General features: G+C 42.8%; 3 protein-coding genes across 4 annotated transcripts in view; 2 read left to right on the top strand and 1 right to left on the bottom strand.

The window, feature by feature from the left end:
- Positions 1-5206, top strand: part of ube2g1a (ubiquitin-conjugating enzyme E2G 1a (UBC7 homolog, yeast)) — a 5439-nt gene extending 233 nt beyond the window's left edge. The window contains exons 2-6 of the mRNA XM_031748091.2: positions 1535-1637; positions 1767-1864; positions 2562-2740; positions 2878-2997; positions 3892-5206. Of these exons, the coding sequence (XP_031603951.1) occupies positions 1535-1637; positions 1767-1864; positions 2562-2740; positions 2878-2964 (467 nt within the window). The 3' untranslated portion in view covers positions 2965-2997; positions 3892-5206. The remainder of the gene's footprint in view (positions 1-1534; positions 1638-1766; positions 1865-2561; positions 2741-2877; positions 2998-3891) is intronic.
- Positions 1-7759, bottom strand: part of spns3 (spinster homolog 3 (Drosophila)) — a 16035-nt gene extending 8276 nt beyond the window's left edge. The window contains exon 1 of the mRNA XM_039618207.1: positions 7524-7759. Within this exon, the coding sequence (XP_039474141.1) occupies positions 7524-7757 (234 nt within the window). The 5' untranslated portion in view covers positions 7758-7759. The remainder of the gene's footprint in view (positions 1-7523) is intronic.
- Positions 7669-19957, top strand: ankfy1 (ankyrin repeat and FYVE domain containing 1). Of its 2 annotated transcripts, none has more exons than XM_031748048.2 (25): positions 7669-7765; positions 9460-9667; positions 9889-10007; positions 10216-10351; positions 10479-10602; positions 10996-11145; positions 11290-11455; positions 11584-11788; positions 11894-11962; positions 12948-13150; positions 13253-13350; positions 13721-13922; positions 14042-14140; positions 14238-14391; positions 14507-14675; positions 15669-15787; positions 15967-16123; positions 16537-16737; positions 16810-16986; positions 17082-17229; positions 17585-17675; positions 17768-17892; positions 17991-18137; positions 18258-18348; positions 18445-19957. In XM_031748048.2, exons 1-25 carry the CDS (start codon positions 7756-7758, stop codon positions 18575-18577), a joined length of 3501 nt encoding a protein of 1166 aa, XP_031603908.1. In that variant the 5' UTR covers positions 7669-7755; the 3' UTR covers positions 18578-19957. The 2 variants fall into 2 exon arrangements, with proteins under 2 accessions (XP_031603908.1, XP_039474140.1); XM_039618206.1 differs by lacking the exon at positions 7669-7765 and adding an exon at positions 7967-8106.

Below are 19957 nucleotides of genomic sequence, written 5' to 3'. Positions count from 1 at the left end.
ATGTTAACTGATGCTGGGTGCCGAGCTAACGACAGCGGTGCCGCGGCTGTGATTGAAACCGTGGTGCTGGCGCAAACTGTTTTCTTGAACCTTCTGCATTAATGTTAAGATCCGAATGACAAATAAACTGCCCGGGGATTATAACAGTGGAAGCGAACAAACACCTCCCTCGTTTAGTAAATGAAAGTCTTCAGTGTTTCAGGGGACCAACTGATCTATGTGTGTGCCTTTCGACACTGCGTACTGGTTGCAGATGAAAGCCGCTGTCAGAAGCCCCAGCGACTTTCTAATACGAGGCTAGCTCAAACCACTGAGCCTAACGTTAGCCTGTAGCTGGCTCGACTGACTTAATGTGTTTACATGTATTTTTAACCGAGGAGCCAAGTAGTGTTTCGCGTTTTTAACATGACGTTTAGCAGTTACGTGATTAGTGTGGCATTGCTGACATTTTTATGCATAAATGTAAGTACCGTTTTACTGGTTAAAACATGTCCCTACCACTCACCGCAGAATTAACGTGTTTAACCAGCTAGCTAACTGTAGGCTAACGCTAGCCCCTGTCACTGTTGTTAGCGTCAACGCGCTAAGCTAACGTTAATCTCGCATTACCTCAATTCGCTCTTTTAGCAGGGTCAGCTGCGAATTATATTTAGCTACTCTAAAATTAGGGACCTTCCAAAAGTAGCTGAGTCGAACACGCCCTGTATAATGTTTTAGGTTTGTAGCACTAATGACGTGTTTCAGGTTTTGTTTAAAAAATGAAAATTTCGCATGGAGACTGTAAGGGTCACTGGGTCCACCTTTATACTTGTCCCCACATTCTGCCCTCCAAGGTGACCGGTAATTGACCTAAACCTCCATATTTTGGAGCGAGGGTTGTAGATTAATTCAGGAAACTAAAGCTCCACGAATTTCGTGTTGTGGGGGCTATTGCATTGACAAAAAGGCTGCATTTCTTTGTTGCACATTTATACGATCTGCAGTCTACAATTAATGCTTGTGATTCTTATAAGCCTTGAAGTAATGATCAGTAAGCATCAGACTTCACAGAGCCAGCTCCTTCGAAATGTTTGTTTGGCCTATCAAGAAAAACAAATTCTTCCATCATGTTATGTAAAAGGTTAAACTGCTTTATCAAACGGCTGCTCGATAGATAATCCCAAAATCCACTTAATGTATTATGATGTAAAAAATCTACATTTAGTCCAACTCATGAGCACAGATTTACAGTTGTTTAAAATGTTGTTTACAGTGAGCGCTGCCATTCTTGATGCAATGAATCAGAATACTTTATTGATCCCTAGGGAGTTGGGTGTTCATGGCAAATTGGTAATATAGGTGGGAACTGCTAAGTAGTTTGGAATTGCGACATGATGAGTTTGAGCAATATGCTCATTCTCACTCAAGCCCCTCTGAGATGAGTCATGTTGTCACCTCAGCTGCCTGAAGCACAGTGTAATGCATGTGGGTAATGTAGTGGAGGTAGTGTGCTGTATGTCATAGTGAATGACTTTGGGTTTTTTTTTTTATTCAGAGCTGAACAAAAACCCAGTGGAGGGATTCTCAGCAGGCCTGATCGAGGATAGCGATCTCTACAGATGGGAAGTCCTTATCATTGGGCCTCCAGACACCTTGTAGTGAGTCTCCCTGTCTTGTGTATGGGTTGTAGTGGGAGCGATGAGTTTGTGGCCTGTGGGGATTTGTTTTTAAACTTTGGTACCTATCATGCTGATTTTTTTTGTCATCTTTTCCCCCTCCCCCCACAGTGAAGGTGGTGTGTTTAAAGCTCACCTGACCTTTCCCAAAGACTACCCTCTCAGGCCACCTAAAATGAAATTTATCACAGATATTTGGCACCCTAATGGTAGGTACCAGTGAAACATACTATGAATATTATTATAAATGTTTTTAAGCTTAAGAAATAAAGGCTGTATAATCTCTGTGTTAATGTTAAATGTTATTAGTTTTATTGTGACTGTACTGTTGATTCAAATTATTTTGCCATCTTTACTACGTGGTGTGTTTATCGTGATGGAGGTAAAAGCCTCTTTTTCAAAAGTGGCAGCAAAGACTGTAAACACACGCAGTGACCTAAAGGTCACTGATACACAGCACAAGCACGTAAACAGCAGCCAGATAAAGTTCAGTAAAGTCAAGAACCAGTGCGACCTCAGCAGTAATCCCACTGACCAAGGGAACTATTTTCTCAGACCTTTAAAATAGACGTAAACACTCCCAACAGGTTCAGGCCTTCTATAGATGTGTTTCAGGAAAAAGGGACAGTGTGTTTAAAAGGTGCTTTTCCCCATGGTCCTGTTCTGAGTTTGGGGGGGAAAGCATCTGTAAAACGGTGTGAAAGGTCAGGGTCTTTGCACATGTCAGTACACAGATAAGGAGTCGACCCAAGCAGGTTTATATTTAAGGACTAACCAGTGGGAAAATTTGTGGACACACACAGATGGCTACTTAGGAGCAGGCAGTGAACAGCAAAGTACACACTTTCCACTGAGAGCATTTTCTACTTCAAAAAATATTAGTAATCTTTCTTTCTTCATCTCCAGTTGACAAGAACGGCGATGTATGTATTTCTATTTTACACGAGCCTGGAGAGGACAAATATGGCTACGAGAAACCAGAAGAGCGCTGGCTGCCGATCCACACTGTGGAAACCATCATGATTAGTGTTATCTCTATGCTGGCAGACCCAAACGGTGACTCGCCAGCCAATGTCGATGCTGCAGTAAGTCTGACTGTGTAAAGATATTTTGCATGTGTCCTTTTATTCAATCCAAACATTTCTATAAAATTTAAAGTCTAGTCGTGAGTGAACATGTGACTCATTCTGATTTAAAATTTTGTGTAAACGTCCCCCTGCAGAAAGAATGGCGGGAGGACAGACATGGCGCATTCAAAAGGAAAGTTGCCCGTTGTGTACGAAAAAGCCAAGAGACTGCGTTTGAGTGATGCTCAGCACAGATCTAGCTTCATGTTTTCAGGGTAAGGATTGTTTAGTCATCCCTAAACTTAATCTGGATAGCACCACCACAGATTCTCCTTAAAGACAGTTCAGTTGGCTCAACACAAAAGCTTGATGGGTTTATATTAATATACTGGTAAATAAATTCTGTGAAAGATTTAAGATAAATATTAGCAGCACTGCTAGTTTTGTCTGTTTACACTTGATTAAAGTGTTAAAAAAACAAATAAATAAATGGCGTGCTGTGCCAAAGTCTTGAGGCACCAACAGTTTGCTTCCAATGAGCCAGACAAATTTGGATCCAAATTTTACATTTTTGGTTCAAATTTTCCGTCTGCACAGAGGAGGTCAGGGCAGAGGTACGACTCTGTCTCTGCCATGCTTAGATAAACACAGTGGTTGCATATCAACTCACGATGTTGGAAATCTTTTCAAAATGGCAACAGCTTAATGTTTCAGGATGGCAATGACGTCTAAAACACAGGCGATACAGTTTTAAGTGTATGGGGACAGAAAAACACAGTGGAGCTTGTCTTGACAGAATGAAACGAAAGGCAGCGAACATCCAAAGAAGAGCTTTGGATGTATTTGTAGCCGCTTGGAGAACTGCAGCTGAAGGCCGCTTAGACAAGGTTTCCTATATTTGTTGAAGACATTTCAGGCTGTGTTAACGAGCAAAGGATGAGTTCATTAAAATTGCACCGAGTCGCCTTTTTTGCCTGATATATTCCATGTATGTTTAGACATGGTTCAATAACTCACTACACCTGTTTGCCATTTTCAGAGCCAAATCTAAAGAAATGAAGGCGTGCTTTGAGACTGTTGCACAGTACTGAGCATGTGTTTTTCACGCCTGTCGTTGACTCGTGGTCCTAACTTGTGTGTTTCCGGCCATTTGTTGTTGTTTCCCGCAGGTCTCCAATTGAAAATCAACACGGCACTGTTTCCTGCACTCTTCCACCCTGTCGCCAGGCTTGTCCTCCTTTATTTTGGCAGGAACAGACTGGCTACTGTAGGCTGCAATAGAAACATAACAGTGACTACCAAGGCTGACAGAAAATCGCCAAGCAAGTGCCAACTGAAAAAAAGAAAAAAAAAAAAACAGAAGATGATAAAAGATTTTTCAAGGCTATGAACTGCTTCAACATTCAGGAAGATATTGTAAAGACATGTATATAGCACAGACTAAACCGGATAATATATACGCTCCCTTTCCATCCATCCAGACATTTAGACCAAATGAAATAGCGCTGGTTCATTTCTTTTTGTCCATTTTCCTCCTCTCAGCCCCGGCATGGATTAGTTCTCTTTAGATTGTTTTCATAGGAGCTGTTAACACGAATGGCAGTGCTTTTGGAGGAAAGTCACCTGTGAAGAGCTTGTTCAGTTCAAGCAAGACGTGAATGATGTGACTAAGGAATACACAGCTGTTCTCGTGGGTCCTTTAATGCTCAGGACTCGGCATCACATGCACCTGAATGATTTTTCTTTCTATATTCAGTCTAACACACCCCATCGGGGTTTTTTGTGCATGCTAAATTTTGTTGGTCTTTTTTTTTCTTTTCAAAAGTGCCTCCTAATAAAAAGCTCGGCCACTTCATCCTGCGTTGACAAAGTCTTAAAAATGTCAAAAAAACCAGGCAAGTATAGAAATTGTGTACCACCTGTAGTATGACTTAGCCAGTATACAGGGACTGTATAATTAGGATATTGGTAACAATTTGGTGTAGCAATAACCCCCCTAGTTTGGAGTGTACACATTCATTTTTGATATCCTGATAAAAACGCGTCGTCCTCCTCAGATATTGTTTTATTTTTTTAGCAGCGCCTCTCGCCATCGTCTGTATCGTCCTCGGTAGGAATTGTTATGCATGCTTTGTTTTATGGTTTTTGTTGTTTTTTTTGGTTTTCTGCTGAATGTTTCTGGGATTTTGTTTGCGGACGTTTGAGTGCTTGTGTATACAGCGTGTACGCCGGTTTTGTTTTGTCGCTCTTTCCTCTCATCGACAAATTCATCATTACTATTGCAGTTTTGCCTAATGTATAAAGACAAAATACTGATGTATATTTTTCATGTTATGAAACTTGTCACCTGTAGTGAGTTCTTCTAAAACATGACTTTTTTTCAATATTTATCTGTGTTCTTGAGGTTTGCTTTGGGTTATTCCAATGTTCACGTATTTTCACAGCGGCCTGGAATATTAAACAGTATCCACTAATGATTGCAAACATTTGGACAGATGAGAACTATATTTCCTGAGATATATAGAGATCAGTCTTCATATATTTTTGTACAATATTTCTTAAATATTAGATTTGGGGGATTCGAGTTGTTTTTCTGACAGAACGATGGGAGCAGTTAAACCGTACACCACATGGACCCTGTGCAACAAAGCGAAGGAAACACTTGATCATATCACGAAGCGTGCTGACGTTTCAGGCTCCACAACAATAGTGTGAGCTCCCAGTTTAGTGTACCCTGTGCTGTTCTCTTCACAGGTGAGAGCAGGTCTACACTGAGTGACAGGTGTGGACAAGTCTGGCGACACTTTGGTGAATGTTATACTTCCTGCATCATCATCATCATCATCTGACCAGTTTGACAGTGGGTCAATAATGGTCTGGCGAGCCATTTTCATGGGTGGTTCCACAAATGTGTCAAACAACAGTATGGGCGTTCAATTCTCAGTTTCCTTGTCAGATGTGATGGTGCAGTGGGTTAGTGGGTTCCTCCTGGTGCACCACAGCGTCACTGAAGGTCCTGGACCACGAGAGCACTAATTCCATTGACTAGCTGTCCCATTCCTCAGACCTGAAGCACCACAGACTGCCCAATAGCTCACTGATGCCTTGTTCCAGGTTTGGGAGTACAACCCTCAAGACGACATCCACTGTAGGATTGCCAGGAGTGTGTATTTCCATGTGGGGACTATGGACATGGCTGAGCCACATGAGCCTGCTTAAAGTTTCATTTTTGGTGTGATTTTGTTCTCTGCCAATGACATACTGACTATTTTGTTCCAAATCTGATGCGTGCTGTAAGTGTTCCATTATTTTTATTCAGCACTATGTTTTAGCTAAGTGTGTTTCAAACAGACGTCTCTGAGTTGTGAAATTAGCACACAAATTGAATTCTGTGATTTTTCCCTGTCTGATCTCTCTCTCCCAGCTACAGCTCGATGCATGCTGTTGGCAATGCGATAGGTCAGGAAAGCTTGAGGGAAGTTTCACCGGGCATGTTCACTTGGAATCAACGGTGAACTGTGAGCTTGTGAGTCATAGATCACGATCAATGTGACCTTTGCCTGTGACTATAAAAACTCACCTGGCAATCAGGATGAAATTTAAAGAATCTAACAGCAAAATCATTAAGTTAAAGAAACTTGATTTCTTAGTAGATGTATTGAACCATTTGTAATTAAAAATAAGTTCTATTTAGCATTTCAAAATACAACTAATGTTAGCTGAGCTGTGTTAAAGCAGGGCTGTCAGACTAAAACCTGACCAGAGACTGCATCACTGCTCAATAGATCAGGGTTAGCCAGCAAATTCTAGTTTAAAAAAAGAAAGAAAGAAAACTCATTTTATTCGTAAAATAAGTCCATCTGCTTTAGTCAGCCCTGCAGATCTGTGCTAATCCTGCTGTAAGTTTGATGATGTTTGAGTTTGGGCTGCATCTGACTCCACATCAGGTCTAGTGTCTCTGCTGGCCTGTGTGTTGTCGACAGGATACTGGCCGACCTCTTTTTCTTCAAATAAATATTTTGGTGCTGTGCTTTGGGTCATTGTCACGCTGTTGTAGGAACCCAGCAAACATGCTCCTTCGTCCATGTGAAAGCACTGTTAGCAGCACTGTGGAGGCCAGACCGGCTCCAGTGCATTGCCCACAGAAGACTCACGCGGTTGGGCCCGTATGGTCTAACCCACAGGGGTGGCATCGAGGGTTTTCTGTGGACAGGCCCACTATGGCATCCCACAGAAATGCACCTAAAAAGGCTAAACTGCTACGAGCCCCATGTGGGCTAGCCTACATGGGGTTCATGGTGGGGTGTCCACAGATGTTCCAACTCAGTGTCCCAGTGAACACACTGGATCACTGTTGCTGTCCTATTAATATTATTTGTTGTTTGTGATTAAATCAGTTATTGTCGCTAATATATTTCTGATTGAGGTAATCTGAATTTAATTAAATACTGCTTTGCTTTCCCCTCTAAGAACAAGTCTATGTGTGTGCTAATGTTTCAACACACCTTTATGTTGTTGATAGTTCTAATAAAAAATACAGTAGCTTTCATAAATTAAATATTAGTACAGCTTTGAATCATTCTGTTAGGTTTATCCTTAGCGTTTGCAACATGTTACAAAACTCGACAAGCACACCTGTGCGGCTCCCTGTCAGGTGGTAATGATCACTAGAACGGCTTCATTACGGCTGGGAATTGATTCCATCAAACTGTCATTAAAGTGTTAATTGAAGCATATAATGCACCACTGCAAAAGCATCTACATTAGTTGTGTTTCTGCAGTCAGTTATTCTGGTTCTTACCTTGTTACCGTCTTTCTCTATAAATGTACTGGCAACGTAGTGTGAATGAAAAACACTTAACAGAGTTAGCACCGTTTTATATGGATACTGGCCTGCAGGAGGGATAGTAACGGTCATGTGATTGACTGAGTCTTTTCTGTTAATCACTTGAACGCAGCGCCACCGCCTACTATGAGCCGTTTCATCATATCGCGATAGACACCGCCAGGCCACGGCGCTACCGTTGAGCAACATGGCGGAAGGTATGTGACTGATTTTTGGGGCTGTTTGACACACGCCCTTTTATCCGCGTGCGCTTATTTAACTATATCACCGAATCAACTAATACCGTAGCGGTGAAGGAAACCGTGCATAGTCCGTGGGTGAAAATGCGAAGCATCGCGACACTTTTTGTCACGCTGTTCTCGCCACTCAGAAGCTCTGTCGTTAGCTCTCGCTTATATTGCTAGCTGAATTGTGTCGCTACGAGTTAGCTTAACCAGGCAAGAGATGCACGTTTAAAAGGAGAGTGCTGATTTGCTAGGTCCTAAAAGGTGTATATCATCTTCAGTAATGTGCAGGTATTGCTGGTAAAGACTATTAAGTAAGTGTTAGCTTCATGAGTCTAATCAGACTGTCCAACGTTGCTTTATCTGACCATGGTCAGAGGTTTAACTGCAATGGTAAAGTTTCTTTTATTTATGAACACATCTTGCTATCAGTCGTAGTTAATGGAGAATAAATGCAGGACAGGAGACTTGACAGGACAGGTTAAATGTCACTCCGTGTCAGTTATCATCTGGACCACCTGACAGGCACGCCATAGCCGACTACCTGCGTTTGGCCTAGACACAGGATGGTTGGCTCTGTGATTGTCCTTAAGGGAGATCTCCTGACCCCAGGGAACAAATACACCAGTCTGTGGTTAGCAGGAGAGAGGATATACGTGCTTATTTAAAACTACCCTACCTGTGTTCTGGTCGGTGATACAGTTTGAGAGCATTTTTTTGTATGTACTAATATTTTAAGATTTTGGGTCATTGCCACACCAGGTCTGCAAGTGATTTTGACCACAAGTCCTGACAAACAGATTTCAAGTTGCCTCAGACTTCTTTGTCTTAAAGCTTTAAAAAAAATGATTGAAAACTGTGAACCTGGAGAGGAAGACTTTCCTGATGCCTGCTCGACCGTTCTTATTTTTGGTCAGCGTTTTCTCACTTCTCAGTTGGTCCTCAGCAGGGTTCTGGTTGGCAGCATACCACCCTTCCTGTGCTGAGCTGGTCATGTGGTTTTCAGTAACGCCCCCTTTCTGTTCCTCATGACCAGTAGCCTTCCCTGGAACGGTTTACAAGGGAGGACAAAGTAACGAGCTACCTCAGCATGTTTTTCTTCACTAAAACTTTACTGACTTAAAGGAAGGAAACGGGCCTCTGTGAAACTCTGGCTCCTGTGGGTTAATATTGTAACATGATGATGTGTAGAAAGTGCGTTTGACTTAGAAGAATAGCCTTGAGGTTTGGCCAAACAAAATTACTATCATTAGATTTTCCTTTAGCTGATTTATAAGACTTGACAGCATGGTCTCTGTCTGCCTTGTGAAGGGATTTTAAAATATCGGCAAATTGGCTTGTTTCTTAACACACACACACAGAAGTCAGCGTTATGAAAGTAGTCAGTGCTCAAGTAATGTTTCTTAAGCTTTTAATACTACATGCAGTCAACACTGCTATAATAATTATCTTTAAACACTGGTGATGTTATCTGCAAAATACCAACAAAGCTTGTAACCTTAACCCCAAATAACGTCTTCTTTCTGTGTGTGCTTTGGACCACCCTACTTGTTTGTAGGTGAAAGTTTGCTCGCATCATGGAGCTCAGTTATAACCTGTGATTAAAATAGGTTTTTCTAGCTCACGTTCCCTCACCCTGCCTCTTCCTTTTGCTTCATGTGCAACAGAGGAGGTGGCCAAGCTGCAGAAGCACCTGGCCCTGCTCAGGCAGGAGTATGTGAAGATGCAGCAGAAGCTGGCTGATACAGAGAGGCGCTGCGCCATGCTTGCCGCTCAGTCTTCTAGCCAGGGCACCCCAACCCCTGCAGCCGCAGAGACCTTCATCAGCCGTCTGCTGGACATTGTGGCCGACCTCTATCAGCAGGAACAGTACAGGTGAGGGTCATTTTTAGGGACGGGGGTTCTTTTTCTAGCATTTGTTTAAGGAGCCTGTGGGTCATCTTTTGAGTGCTGTGTGTTCAAAAATGGCTTTGAGTAAGACTAGAAAAGTGTAAATGCCAGACAATTTGTGGTTCCTAGTTAGTTTGTGCCTTATTAAAGCATTAATATGTTTAATATGGACGTGCTTCTCAGTGATGAATGTGTTGGTTTTGCAGTGATCTAAAGGTGAAAGTAGCGGGGGAGCAGATTAATGCCCATAAGTTTGTGCTGGCTGCTCGCAGCGATGTGTGGAGTCTCTCCAACCTGGCTTCAACCAATGAGCTGGACCTGTCTGGTGAGCAGCTTTTAAAGGGCAGTTTGAACCAAGTCATTATTCCCAGCTCAGCTCACTCAGTATGTTGATGGGTGATAGCAGAATATTTATTTTGGAGCACACACTTTCAAAGTCCACTGTGGGGGTGGTTTGTCATCGTCCCTGGTTTGTGACTTTGCGAGGGGACGTTTTTTGTTCTAATTTGTCTTAAAACTTTATTGGTTCTCAGATTGCAAACCTGAGGTTGCCATGGCAATGTTACGGTGGGCATATACCGACGAGTTGGAGCTGAGTGAGGACGATGCCTTTCTTATCGACTTGATGAAACTGGCCAACCGCTTCCAGCTTCAGCTGCTCAGAGAGAGGCAAGTATAAGTACTGCATACTGAGTTTTTTGACTGCATTGTTGATGGTAGTGGTGTCAGTTTTGCAAAGTGTATTACAATGCGACACATGTGACACACGCATACATCTGCTTCTTGGCTGGGCCAGGTGTGAAAAAGGTGTGATGTCCTCAGTGAATGTCAGGAACTGCATTCGCTTCTACCAAACAGCCGAGGAGCTAAATGCCAGCACCTTAATGAACTACTGTGGGGAGATCATAGCCAGTCACTGGGTGAGTAACTTGAGCCACGTTTGTGCATGTCCAGCGATGAGTATGTTTCTGGATTGCATAAGCTCGTAAGATCTGAGAAGTCAAAATGGAACTGCCTGTTTTGCTTATTTTCTTTTCCTTTGTGAGTTTATTTTATCCAACGATTCTCATTGAAAATGCAGTCAAATCCAGCTTTCACTGTGTTTCCCGTGGATTTGTTTGAATAGTAGGCTGTTGACTGTCAGCTTCTACCACCCCCTTTACTGTTGTATAGACTCGAGCTTTGATCTCAGTCTTTGACAAAAGCCAGCCTTTCTTCGTCTGTGATTTTTCAGGTCTTTCATTAGACGTTCTCCATCATGGGCCCGGTCTTTTGTGTGACACTGATCCTTTTATGTTTGTGCCTTTCATTAGGATGATCTGAGGAAAGAAGATTTCAGCACCATGAGTGCCCAGCTTCTATACAAGATGATCAAATCTAAAACGGAGTATCCTCTCCATAAAGCCATCAAAATTGAGAGAGAAGATGTGGTGTTTCTGTATCTCATTGAGATGGACGCGCAGGTCAGTTCTCCACACAAACTTCCCATGAAATGCTTATTTAGTGACTTCGTCACGGTGTAACCAGAATTGTACAAAACCACAACGTTTTGTTGTTGTTTTTTTTGTTTTTTTTTACTGGTTTTTATTATTACTGATTTTTTTCAGTTACCTGGCAAGCTAAATGAACTTGACAACAATGGCGACCTAGCATTAGACCTAGCCCTCTCCCGGAAATTGGAAAGCATTGCAACCACTCTTGTGAACAACAAAGCTGATGTGGACATGGTGGACCAGAGCGGCTGGAGTCTGCTGCATAAAGCCATTCAAAGAGGTGAAGGGCTCCTTTCTACGTTACTTTGTATCGCCCGCTTGTTTCTTGCAAAAATGTATCAACTTTGTTACTGTGTGAAAAATGGATTTTGAGCTCCATAAACCTGAAAATTTTCCGTCTTCCTTCAGGTGATGAGTTTGCCTCCATCTTCCTGATTCGCCATTCAGCTCAGGTTAATGCAGCCACAGTGGGGGCTGTGGAAACGCCACTTCACCTGGTCTGTTCTTTCAGCCCCAAGAAACACTCTGCCGAAGTGATGAGCGGGATGGCGCGAATAACTGAGGCTCTTCTCAAGGCTGGAGCCAACCCCAACATGCAGAACAGTAAGGGAAGGTAGGTTACATGATACTTGGTTTATGACTTATATTGGACTGTAAAGGTAGTTAATTATGCTGTGAAGTATAATCATCATTCATTTTAGTCTTTTATTGTTTTTAGAACTCCTTTGCATGAAGCTGTGTCATCAGGGAACGAGCCGGTGTTCAACCAGCTGCTGCAGTGCAAACAGTGAGTTATGTTCTGCCTTCAAACGTTAGGCTTGTTTCTGACGTGTCACACACGGCAGCGATTCCCACGGAATATCAAATCGATTTGTTCCAGTAGCCGCGACACGCACGTTAAAGAAAAAATAACTCTGTATATACTTTGTGAAGTTAAACGGCAGTAATCAGCTGCCTTTTCATTTAGTTCCTCATCTACTGACACTCCACTGTCTTAATCTGCACTACGTCTTTGCCACTGTAGTCCTTGCTGTGCAGCTTTGCTGAGCGTGGCATAGCAGCGCATTAACCAGTTCTACTCCTGCTGCAGGTTCTGGACAGAGTTGCCCTCAAGCTCACAGCACAGCACAGAGACTTTTCTTGCTAGCTCGAGTCAGTTGTATTGGGGTTTGTTCTCTCCTGAGTAGTAGTTACACAGCAGTGATGACGACTCGGCCAAGCTGCCAATTGGGAAATGGGAGATTAGAAGCTGGCAGGTTAGGATTAGAGCCCAAAGTAAAGCCAGTATCAACCAGCATTAGCTTTTTATTTATAGATGTATCAGTATCTGCATTTAAAACAACCAGCAAAGTGAGACTAGAGAAACACCCTTCAACTGTGTTATGAGTGTTGTTTCACAGTTTGTCCAGCAGAGGGCGCTCTGACCCGTCTTTGTGTCGGTACTGGTCTTAAAGACCCTGTATCAGTTGGGCTCCAGTTAGAATCAACTGGAACTTTAAAAAAACAAAGCAAGTCTCCTACTAAAGTTACTGAGTCACACCTCAGTAAAGTCTGTGTGAAATGCAGTACACGAGGTCCTGCTGTCATAACTTGGTTATTGACCAAAGTATTAATGTACACTTTTATGCTATACTACCAAATGAAAAATGTTAGGTTTGTACTTCGTCAATCCTAATTTCCATTTCTCTTTGAACACACTGCAATTTTAAGCTTGTGTAACCTTAAAGATAGTGCTGTGTGTGTAACCTGGCCTTCTGTCTCCACTTTGTTAGGCTTGACCTGGAGCTCAAAGATCACGAGGGCAGCACAGCGCTGTGGCTGGCACTGCAGTATATCACCATGTCTTCGGATCCCTCTGTCAACCCGTTTGAAGACAATGCGCCGGTCGTAAACGGAACCTCGTTTGACGAGAATAGCTTTGCGGCCCAGCTCATCCAGAGAGGGAGCAACCCCGATGCACCTGACACTACCACAGGTTATTAACCTGCTTAACAACCTTTCTGCACGTTACTGTCAAAATCCAATGCTGCTTGTGCCTTAAACATTCTCCTTTACATCCCCCGTTTATTGGTCACAGAGTACTGCCTCATGCAGAGAGCAGCGCTTGCAAACAATGAGGCGGCTGCTCTTTTCCTCGCAACTCATGGGGCAAAGGTCAACCACGTTAACAAATGGGTGCGTATGAACATTTGGTCATGAACAGACAGTTTGCTGCAGACTTTCTTTTTTCTTCTGACCCTTTTCTCAGGTCTATTAGGCCAATCAGTGTTTCAGAGACCTGTTGGCTCAGCTTATGGGTTTTATCAAACCGAGCCACGCGGTGACTGAGAGGTCATTGCAGGCTTGTTTTAGTGATTGTTGGAGAAAAGTAAAAAATATAGATTTCATAAAATAACTAATGCGCTGTAACATGCAGTGAATAACATCATAAATCACAAACTCTCTGAATGTCTCAATTTGACCTTAAATCAATGAAACTAACATAAAATCAATAATATTGTTAATCAGTCATAAGTACATGCTCGGTCCCTTTACTGTCTCTCAGGGTGAAAGCTCACTTCATACAGCATGTCGCTGTGGCCTAGCAAGCCTGACAGCTGAGCTTCTCCAGCAAGGGGCCAATCCTAACCTGCAAACACAGAAGCCTCTACCTGATGACCCCCTCGGTGTGGCCATGCAGACCCCCCTCCACATGGCCATCGCTCACAACCACCCAGATGTGGTCTCTGTCATCCTGGAGCAAAAAGGTCCGTATATGATTTGGGACTTTGTTACATCCTGTAACTAACCTGCAAAGCAAGCCAGCTCTGTGAAATGACGTGTTTACATTTGTGTGTAATGAACATTCTGACATTGATACTTGCAGCCAACGCACTACATGCCACCAACAACTTCCAGATCATCCCAGACTTCAGCCTCAAAGACTCCATGGACCAGACAGTTCTGGGCTTGGCCCTCTGGACAGGTATACAGCAAAATACCCAACAAAGTTACTTCTGTGTCATCAAATTGATCTGTGAAATCAATAATAGTGATTGTATTTGTTGATCTGTCTGTGTCAGGCATGCACACCATAGCAGCTCAGCTGCTGGGATCAGGAGCATCTATCAATGACACTATGTCCAGTGGACAAACTCTGCTCCACATGGCCATCCAAAGGCAGGACAGCAAGAGCGCACTCTTCCTTCTTGAACATCAGGCAGACATTAATGTTAGGTAATGATACCAATATACATGTAATTTTAACGTATTTCAGCAGATTACAAAATTCTTTTCATTCAGTTTTCGTTTGTTCTTACTCCATTTTCTCTTTGGGTCTCTCAACTACCAGGACCCAGGAGGGACAAACAGCACTGCAGCTGGCCATCAGTAACCAGCTGCCGTTGGTGGTGGACGCCATTTGCACAAGAGGAGCTGACATGTCTGTGGTGGATGACAAAGGTGACCCTCCACTATGGCTGGCTCTTGAGAATGGACTTGAAGATATCGCGTCCACACTGGTAAGAATGCACAGACAGACGGGTTAACGATGTTTGTTAGGTGTTTATTAGTCCCTTAGTGTTACGCTGACACTAACAGCTTGTTGTCAGGCTGGGTCTGTGGTTTGGATGTGGCAGGAATATTCTGCATTTCTCAGCATCTATGGCATATACACACACACACACACACACACACACACACACACACACACACACACACACACACACACACACACACACACGGAAATGCAAGGAAATGAATGCTGCCAATCGAAATAAGTAAATGGTTCTCAGAGAGAGAAGGGAGGTATAATTTTAGAGGGAGGTGGAATTTAAAAATACAAAGAGAAAGAACAACTTTGAAAAGGATGTTTATTTCAATAGCAGGAGTTAAATTCTGGAATGAGTTAAAAGAAGAAATAAAGGTCAGTAGTGACATAAACCACTTTAAAATAAAACTCAAAGACATTTTAAATAAATATAGGAATGAAGAAAATGCAATTAACCCAAGACAACAGTCAAAGTGATGTTTATTTTCTTTTGCAAATTAGTAAATCTAAATAGTTGTTTAGTTTTAGTTGAATATGAGAAAATATTTTTTGTGACGTTATGTTCTAAGTTGAAACCATTGTATAAGTTTTTGTTGTTCAAATTTAGATGAGGAGGAAATGATTAAGATGTAAACCTCAGGGCTAAATAAGTACATACTTGTGCCAACTCCTTGATATTATGAAATGTTGGTGAATGTATATGTTTGAAATAAAAATGAACTGAAGTAGTTTAGTGCATTTCCACAGTTTTCACCGATAGGAATCAATCATGTGAAAGAAATAATTCTTAATATAATGATAGATGTGAGTGTCAAAACAAAGTTGCTGTGAATCGTTTGTATCCAGCAGTAAAAGAAGCTGCAGGAGTACCCACACGAGCAACAATAAAATAAGCCTCTGTCGGGTAGGATGTGGGTTTCTAGAGATTTCAGGATGAGTGTAGACCCCTGTCTGTTCTGTGTAGGTCCGCCACGGCTGTGATGCCACTTGTTGGAGCTCTGGGCCCTCAGGCTGCCAGCAGACCCTCCTGCACAGAGCTGTTGATGAGAACAACGAGGTCTCGGCCTGCTTCCTTATCCGCAGGTCAGCTACGTCTCTGTTGTTGTACATATTTACCTAAACTATAAATCGTTTGCTTGTTAAAATGAAGCAAGTTAGAAAGTTAAACAGCCGATCTGTCTTTACTGTTCGTGTGTAGTTGTATCTCTTTAATTCCTGTCTCCCTCGTGTGTGTGTGTGTGTGTGTGTGTGTGTGTGTGTAGTGGTTGTGATGTGAACAGCCCCAGGCGGCCTGGCCCTAATGGGGAGGGAGATGAAGAAGCCCGAGACGGACAAACTCCCCTCCACCTGGCAAGCAACTGGGGACTGGAGGATGTGGTGCAGTGCCTTCTTGAGTTTGGAGCCAATGTTAATGCACAGGTTGGACCTGCATGACATCTTTACCCTGGGTTTAAACTGCACCACTAATCTTTGTTGGGGGGTTTTATGACACAATCCTGATTTTTAGAAAATGTCATTGCAACACGACACAACAGAGCAGCCAAAAAAAGCTGAACTAAAATCAGTGCGGCTGCTAGCAGAGGATAAATGGGAAAACAACAATTCAGCAAAATATAGTTTGCTGGCATTTTTTGAGGGGGAACCTTTAAACCTGTGCCTGTGTAGTTACTGATGCCTGTGCAATCACAGCAACCCTTGCACATGAGATTATCAGTGGACAAAGAGAAAACTCGTATCATGCATTTTTTAAACAAAGAAAGAAGCCTTGGTGTGTGTAAGTGTGGCGTTTCAGCACATGCTGTCTGTTAATGCTGTATGTGTTTTTCTGTCAGGATTCAGAGGGCAGAACTCCCATCCATGCTGCTATTAGCAACCAGCACAATGTCATTATACAGCTCCTCATTTCCCATCCAGACATTCGTCTCAACATTCGCGACCGTCAGGGAATGACCCCCTTTGCCTGCGCCATGACGCACAAGAACAATAAAGCGGCAGAGGCTATTCTCAAGAGGGAGCCAGGTGCTGCTGAACAGGTAGGCGCTAGTTTGTTGCTGTAGCATTAATGAGTGTTGCAGTAATGACCTCAAACGTGTGCTTGTGTCCAGGTGGACAACAAAGGGCGCAACTTTCTCCACGTGGCTGTGCAGAATTCAGACATTGAAAGTGTCCTGTTCCTAATCAGCGTCCAAGCTAACGTCAACTCCAGAGTTCAGGACGCGGCCAAACTCACCCCGCTCCACCTGGCTGTGCAGGCTGGGTCTGAGATCATCGTCCGCAACCTGGTAAGAAACCCAGGATTTTCATGCCCGTTTGACTTGTAATGAGAAAAACACACTGCAATGGATACTGTTTTTATTTTCGGGGTTTCTCCTTCCAGCTGCTTGCTGGTGCTAAAGTGAATGAGCTGACTAAACACAGACAGACAGCACTACATTTGGCTGCTCAGCAGGACCTGGCCACGATTTGCTCCGTGCTGCTGGAGAACGGAGTAGATTTCGCTGCTGAGGACGAGAATGGCAATAATGGTACTTTACAGTATTTGTCTTGTTTTCACTGAAATGACTCTGAGATGGACAAAGATTACATTACGACTCGACTCGACGAATTCTTTTTGATAAGATCCGAACTGTCATTATAAATGCAAATATATCTGTACGTGATTATTAAGATAAGTGTATCTTTATCCTGTTCCTGAGGTGTTGCATCGTGTTTGACACAGATTATGGCTTCTTAGATTTGTTTTACAATAGACTGCTGCTAACTGGAGTTTCCTTTCAAAATAGAAAAAGTGATTGTTCTGTGGTTGGGATCTGGTCTCAGTCGTTACTATTCCATCGTCTTTGAGATTAACTGTGTTCTTTTCTCTGTGTGTCTCGTCAGCTCTGCATCTGGCTGTGATGCAGGGTCGCCTTAACAATGTCAGAGTCCTTCTCACAGAGTCCAACATCGATGCTGAGGCTTTCAATCTCAGGTGATTTATGCAGATACACATGAACGTACTGTATTAAAAACTATAATGTGGGAAAAAATCTTCTGACTTTTCATCTCATTGCGCGTGTTTAGGGGTCAGTCACCAATGCATGTGCTGGGCCACTATGGCAAAGAAAATGCTGCTGCCATTTTCGAGTTGTTCCTGGAGTGCATGCCTGAATATCCTCTGGACAAACCTGACAATGAAGGGAACACAGGTACCATGTTCGCTTTTTCAGCTGAAAGTATAAAACTAAAATATGGAAATCACTGGTGCTTTTCTAAAAGGATGACAGTGACATGCATGTTGTTGCAGTTCTGCTCCTGGCCTACATGAAAGGAAACGCAAACCTGTGCCGTGCTATTGTGAGAGCCGGCGCTCGCCTGGGAGTCACTAATAATCAGGGCATCAATATTTTCAACTACCAGGTTGCAACCAAGCAGTTGCTCTTCCGCCTTCTAGGTAGCTTTTTCATACCTAATTACCCCACAATATTATTTCAGTATTACAAACAACAGCTTCACAGGGAATTGCGTGTTGTGGTGATCTTTGGGATAATATTCGCCGCCTCCCTTTCCTCAGATATGCTTTCCAAAGAGCCCCCATGGTGTGATGGCTCCAACTGCTATGAATGCGGTGCCAAGTTTGGAGTTACAACACGGAAACATCACTGGTTAGTGCTGCAGCTTTTCTGTAGAAGCATACAGTAGATACAGTATTCATTTTGTCTAACTGTACGATTATTCTCCTCTTTCCTTCTTGACTCTAGCCGCCACTGTGGGCGTCTGCTGTGCCACAAGTGCTCTATAAAAGAGATACCCATCATCAAGTTTGACTTGAACAAGCCGGTGAGAGTGTGCGATATCTGCTTTGATGTACTGACTCTGGGCGGCGTGTCGTAATGCCCCGGCCTGGGTGTCTTTCAACTTCTGGCTCCAACTGTGCCAGGTCCAACTTGGCACAATTATTCAGGCACACTGGGAGAAGGGACATGCTAACAAGAGAATCCCAGACAGTTATGGACCATCATCTTTATACTATTCCAGTTTATAAAAAACTATTAATCTTTTAGAGGGATGTTGCAAGTAGGAAGTGAAACATTGTCATTTTGTTTCTGTTTCAAAGTATGTTGAAGTGAATATAAGTGGCTCTTCAGCTTGGTGATGACTGGACTGAGTTCAGTGACGTTTGTGCTGATTAGCTCTTTAATATCACAAGCAGGTAGCTGTTGTACACGGCATTTCGGTCCACCTTTAGAAGGGGTCTTCCCTTAAACATGCCGACCTGTCCAAATACAACAAAAAAATATCAACGCTATGAAATGAAACTCTACATTTGTGATAGGAGTTGAGGCTGCTGCCAACCAAGAACCGAGGACAAACTGGAAAATGCCCATTGTTCTAAAGATCCCTGCGTTCTCTGTAATCTTTGAACATTTATTCACTATTTTGTGTTAACTGAGTAAAATGGGACGAGGAGCAGTCGAGGGGAAAGCACCTCAACTTGACTAGTTCCAAAGTGAATCAAACCTTTTCTGTTAAACTCACATTTTATATTACTTTACTGCAGACGTGATGGTGCAACTGGAAAAAATACGGTGGTGTTTTGTCCCCAGTTGAGCTTTATGAGGACGCCTCGGCCAAGTTGAATGGAAATGTGACAGGAGAAAGCCCATTTATCACCGAGAGCATTAGAAACCTCTCCAAAACATGAAGTAACCCCCCCAGTTACTGAAATGCCTAGTATGCCTATGCATGTCATTTAATTTGTAGCCTTTAAGTCATGGTTATAATTTTAAAATCAGCCACCAAATGATTACATTCCATTTCGGACCTACCGTGAGGTCCTCGACGGTAGTCCTCATCTTAATCCCACAACGTTGCCTCGTGTCAAGTTGTCGTCTTGACCCCATCACATGTAATGCTTCTTGATTTCTAAGCCTAACAGGTGCACTTTATCAAGTTCACGTGACATTTCTGATCATTGGGGAGAATGTGGAGTAAGAGGGATGGCCACGTAGTGGGGCCTCTTCAAGTATTGTTAAATTGTACAGATAAATGTGTGATATTTTTGACCACTACAACTGTTTTGTACTTAAATGCAGTTTGTGCTTGTCATTGTGACAAACCTAAATCTTGCCTCTGTTAATCTTTTATGCACATTGTTTAATCTTTTATGCACATTGTATTGTATCTGTATGCTCAGATATCTAGCTCGTCTCTTCCTGGTGTATTCTTTTAGGGAAAAGGAGGACAACTTTACATAAAGGTCATCAAAAAATG

This window comes from Oreochromis aureus, linkage group 10 (genome assembly GCF_013358895.1).
Source record: "Oreochromis aureus strain Israel breed Guangdong linkage group 10, ZZ_aureus, whole genome shotgun sequence".
NCBI lineage: Eukaryota > Metazoa > Chordata > Actinopteri > Cichliformes > Cichlidae > Oreochromis > Oreochromis aureus.
This window is presented reverse-complemented; position numbering and strand designations above follow the sequence as displayed.

What these genes read in the sequence shown, in the direction of transcription:
- ankfy1 (XM_031748048.2), top strand. An exon ending in CAATGAGCTGGACCTGTCTG is followed by an intron (nt 10,008 to 10,215) that starts GTGAGCAGCTTT and finishes ATTGGTTCTCAG; the next exon opens with ATTGCAAACCTGAGGTTGCC. An exon ending in ACAACACGGAAACATCACTG is followed by an intron (nt 18,349 to 18,444) that starts GTTAGTGCTGCA and finishes TCTTGACTCTAG; the next exon opens with CCGCCACTGTGGGCGTCTGC.